A 5,218-nucleotide genomic window follows, 5' to 3' on the forward strand; every position below is an offset into this window, starting at 1 on the left:
CCTGAAAAAAAAAAAAAAAAAAAGTAAAAAATAGAAAAATTGACCAGATGGTGTGGTGAGCACCTATAGTCATAGCTACCTGGGAGGCTGAGGCAGGAGGATCACCTGAACCCACGAGTTTGAGGTTGCTGTGAGCTAGGTTGATGCCATGGTACTCCAACCTAGGCAATAGAGAGAGACTCTGTCTCAAAAAAAAAAGTGGATTATGGTGCCTAGGCCCACATACAGTGCAACGAGGCCCACCACGTTGGAAGACTGGGAAACCAGAGAAGGCACAAAATAATGAACACTGGAATGTCGCCTGGAAAATGACAACTGAGAAGCTTAATGTTCACCTCCAACACACAACTGTGCTCAAGCATGGTTGACAGAGGCTCATTAGCTTGGAGGAATGTCTTGAACAGCCCTTGGCCCACCTCCTTGGGTCTCTGTCACCTAGAGAGGTGAAAGGAAGAGGAGTGGGCACCCACATGCACATGCCTTTAGCTGGGAAGGCTGCCCAGCACATTTCATGACACAGCTGAGACTCAGCAGGCTGCAGCCAGGGGCTGAAACCAGCAGGGGTGACCTTTTACTGGGATACTCATTCCTGGACTTAAGGCCAGTTCAGAGGAAACCACCCAGCTATGGTTGACAGGTGCACTAAGGGTTGTAAGCTCAAGACAAGCCAAGGGTGTGTGACTCAGGTGTTAGATTGGTCTAGTTAGTAAAGAGGGACAAGGCAGCTCCTCCCTCCAGAGAACAGTCCTCGATATAGGGTCACCATGGCACACTTGCTCCACTGGTCTTTTGCAAGTGGTGACCTCCCCATCACTCGACCAAACAGGTGAGGATGTGCAGAGGTCCCTGCACTGGGTGAGAGGTGGGACTGGTTCTCATTTCAGCAGTTGGCAGGGGTCACCCACACTTGCCTCCCTTCCAGAACTGGGAAGAAATAATAGTTCTGCTAGGTGCTCAGGGCAGATGTTTGGGGCATCCTGTTGTGTTTTTAGTTTTGTTTTAGTTTATTTGAGACAGAATCTCACTCTGTTACCCACTCTAATGTGCAGTGGCCAGATCATAGTTCACTGTGGCTTCAGACTTCTAGGCTTAAGTGATCCTCCTGCCTTAGCCTCCTGAGTAGCTGAGACTACAGGTGCATGCCACCACACACGGCTAATTTTGTTTTTAGTGTTTTGTAGAGACAGGGTGGGGGGCAATATCTTGCTATGTTGCCCTAGCTGGACATCATCTTTTGGCTTCAAGCAGTCCTCCTACCTTGGCCTCCCAAAGTGCTAGGATTATAGGCTGAGCCATCACACCCAGCCTGCATCCTGTATTTGCTAAATCTGGTAACTCTATCTGTTCTGGTCCTAAGAGAACAATATAAAATGAGCCACCCTGATTTCCCCCCAGCCTTTCACCCCTTGCAGGTAGATAATCCCACCCATCCTGTGGGCTTCTGGGCTTAGAAAGCAGCCCAGCACAAATCTGACCCAAAACTTAAGGATACCTCAGGCTGCTGATCAGGACAATGGGCCTCAAGTGCCCTGCACAGCAGGTCCAGGAGTGACCCAGAGTCCCAACCCCCCTCCAGTTCTTTTGTCCTCTCCCCTTCCCTGGCTGCTGTCCTTGGGGGCTGGAAGGATGGGTCCAGTTCTTACGGTTGTCCTCGTTGACCAGACCATAGCAGACCTCATAGGCTGTGATCTCGCCATTGGTCTCAGCTGGCTCGGCCCAGCTCACCTGGGTCACCGTGGAGGAGACGACATTGAAGGCTAGCCGCCCCGGCTCACTGGGGACTGGAGGTGGGACAGGAAGAGCACTGTCAGTGGTGAGGGAAGGATAGAGGGAGCACTGGGCAGTGGCATCAGAGTGACCAGAGGACCAGCGTTGGGGGGATGGACGTGGCAAGGCCTCACCTTCCTGGTGGGTACGGCAGGATACCAGGGAGCTGTAGGGCCCTTCGCCTTGGGCCCCATAGGCACACACCTTCATCTCATAGTCACAGTATGGGTACAGGTTGGTGAGCTCCACCGAGGGCACCTTGCTGTCGAGCAGGTGGGCGTCTGATTCAGAATCACCTTGGATCCAGTACTTCACCTGCTCCCAGAGGTTCTGGTCAGTGGGGAGCAGCAAGCACCAAAGCGGCTTGTCCCTCCATTGAGCCCCACCCTCACTGTCCCCTTTGCACAGATGACCTGCCAGTTCACATAGCAGGTGTCTCCTGTGCAGGGGAGGTGGAGGCAAAATGTCTGAGAAACTCAAGCTCTGCCCACTCATGCCATGGTAACCCACCTCTCCCTATTTTCCTGTCATGATCCAGCACTCCCAACCTTACCCTGTACCCCATCGGCTTGCCAGAAGGGGGCAACCAGTTGAAATGGATCTTCCGGGACCCAGCAGCCTTGGCATTGGGGTTCTGTGGGGCTCCCAGGTTACCGTGGAGGGGTGAGGGTGATGATGATGTCTGGCTCACGAAGTTCTGATCCAGTTCATCTAGGGGATCAGGTCAGGTGGCTCAGACACCCCCCTCGCCACTGGGGGGGTGCCATAGACCCTATTAATCTCCCAGGCTCCCTCACCCAGAGCATTCAACTGAGACCTGCCTTCCAGTGTCTAATGGGGACTGGTGCCCCTGCTGGTGCCAGAGAGGGAATCATGCTAAGTTTGGCAGAGGGCCCAGGAAGGTCTCTGGGGAAAGAGGAGGAAGAGGGCTCCTCCTGTCTTGGTCCCTAAAAGAATATTTGCTTCACACCCTGTTTCCATTCTGTCCCCTAAATATCTCCTTCCTCTCAGGATCACAGACCCACCACACCAGAGGCTAAGGACTAATAAGAAATAACTGGGCCAAACGTCTGCCTTTTGGGTTGAAAGCAAAGGGCTAGGGTCTAATGTGGGGGTTCCTGCCCTGTGGCCACATGATCTTTGCCTGTCTTGTTGAGAGTGGGGCTGCCAGACAAAGTGCAGGGTGCCTAGTTACACGTGGATTCAGATAAGCTTTTTTGTTGGTTTTTCTTTTTTTTTTTTGAGACAGAGTCTCAAGCTGTCGCCCTGGGTAGAGTGCCATGGTGTCACAGCTCACAGCAACCTCAAACTCTTGGGCTTAAGCAATTCTCTTGCCTCAGCCTTCCCAGTAGCTGGGACAACAGGTGCCCACCAAAATGCCTGGCTATATTTTTTTTGTTGTAGTTGTTGTTTGGCAGGCCTGGGCTGGATTCAGACCCTCCAGGTGTATGTGGCTGGCACCCTAGCCTCTGAGCTACAGGTGTCGAGCCAGCATACACTTTTCTTTAGGATAAGTATGTCCCAAATATCACATGGGACATACCTGTACCACAGATATGTCTGTTGTTTATGTAAAATTAAGATTTTTTTTTTTGAGATAACATCTTGCTTTGTTGCCTGGACATGAAGGCAGTGGCGTCTTCATAGCTCACTGCAACCTGCAACTCATGGGCTCAGGTGGTTTTCCTGCTTCAAGCCTCCTGAGTAGCTGCAACTAAAGGTATATGCCACCATGACCAGCTAATTTTTGATCCTCCTGTCTCAGCCTCCCAAAGCGCTGGGATTACAAGCCTGAGCCATTGCACCTGTCCTGAAATTTGGCTTTAACTGGGTGGGCATGTTTGTATTTGCTAACTCTGGCAGCCCTAGTTGAGAGACCCCCCCCACTACTTACACTGACCCCAGGCACTACCCACCTTCATCCCGGTCCCCAATGATGATGGTAGCTAAGTGGGGCTGGCCCAGGCGGGCCCCGAACTTGGGGTTGCTGAGTTGGATGTTGAAGCGGCGAGTCTGGCGGCCCCGCAGGAGAGAGTCTACTTCCTGCAGCTCCAGGAGCTTCACCTGCAGCTCTTTCCAGGTCTCCCCAGGGTGGAAGAGCAGCTCTCCCTCCACAGGGACATAATCCTGGGAGGGGAAGGGATCAGGGTCAGCAGGGCTGGGGGTGAGGTGACTGAGAAATCAGAGCCTCCTAGAGGGATGCATAGTGTCACAGCCATACATTCTACCCAGCTTCATGGAGGCTGCAGGGTCCTTAACAACAGATGGTCATGTGTGACCACAAAATGACTCCTGTTCACATAGCACCTTCTGTGCAGGGTGAGGTATAGATATTAGTGTCCCCATTTTACAGATGGGAAAACCAAAACATGCAGAGGTTAAAAAACTCACTCAAGTTCAACACAGGTAGTTGTGGTGGGGCTGGGATTGAACTAAGGTGCAGAGAGAGACAGGGATGCACCACAGAGACAGAGTCTCCTCCATGGGCAGTGAGCCCTGCAGAGCAGGGATTTACAGGTATAAACCAGGAAGGAAGAACTGTCCCCACACTGTGGCTCTGCAATTGGGGGTTCAGCCCAGCCTAGGCACTGCCTGCCGAGTGGGGTGCTGCCATCAACTTCAACACCCCTGAGCTTGCTTTAGCAGGATATAGGAGGGGCGAGGGAGGTGCGGGAGGATCAACTGCAACTGGGAGAAAAAAACGTTCCCACAGAAGACCGCTGGGTGGCGCTTCAAAGTAACATTTCAATTCCAGGTACCGCGGTAGCTGCCCAGGGCCACCGCTGGGGACGCCAGACCAAAATGCTGCTCAGCTCAGAACAGAGACCTGCAGGTGTAAGATGATGTGGATATTCAAAAATGTCAACATCATGAAATACAGGGCACTTGCTGAGGCTGCTAGAGTTTAGAGTGTTGGCGCTGGTAGCTACTTTTGGCGCTAAAGATGTTGAGTGTGGCGGCTGCAAGCACCGCCCCGTCCGAGTCTCAGGAAAAGAAGCCCCTGAAGCCCTGCTGCGCCTGCCCAGAGACCAAGAAGGCACGCGATGCGTGTATCATCAAGAAAGGAGAAGAACACTGTGGACTCCTAATTGAGGCCCACAAGGAGTGTATGAGAGCCCTTGGATTTAAGATATGAAATGGTGCCCTGCTGTGTGAATACGTAATTACTGAAGAATGGAGAAGACTAAATAATACTGGGAGTTCTTTGATGAGCTTTAATAAATGGAAAAAGTATTTATAATTTATTAAGAAAAGGAAAATATCCCTGGGGGGGGGGGATCATGAAATACAAAGCCAAGGAACTGTTGTAGATTAAAAGAAAAAGATATATGACAAAATTCAATGCCAGATTCTTGGTTAGTTCCTAGACTGGGGTGGGGGGGAAGCCATGAAGGACATGAGGTCTAAGTATGGACTAATATTAGGTGCCAGTATAAACAGTGGGAAGCTT

At 51.6% G+C, this 5,218-nt stretch overlaps 1 protein-coding gene and 1 pseudogene across 1 annotated transcript in view; one reads left to right on the forward strand and one right to left on the reverse strand.

Moving 5' to 3' along the window:
• The window catches only part of ITGB4 (integrin subunit beta 4), a 35,215-nt gene that overhangs the window by 8,567 nt on the left and 21,430 nt on the right, over positions 1 to 5,218 (reverse strand). The window contains 4 exon segments of the mRNA XM_012802843.2: positions 1,644 to 1,781; positions 1,902 to 2,082; positions 2,321 to 2,478; positions 3,684 to 3,894. Coding sequence (XP_012658297.1) covers positions 1,644 to 1,781; positions 1,902 to 2,082; positions 2,321 to 2,478; positions 3,684 to 3,894 — 688 coding nt within the window.
• Positions 4,655 to 5,039, forward strand: LOC105886679 (annotated as a pseudogene).

This window comes from Otolemur garnettii, unplaced genomic scaffold (assembly GCF_000181295.1).
Source record: "Otolemur garnettii isolate 467f Iridium unplaced genomic scaffold, OtoGar3 scaffold00018, whole genome shotgun sequence".
NCBI lineage: Eukaryota > Metazoa > Chordata > Mammalia > Primates > Galagidae > Otolemur > Otolemur garnettii.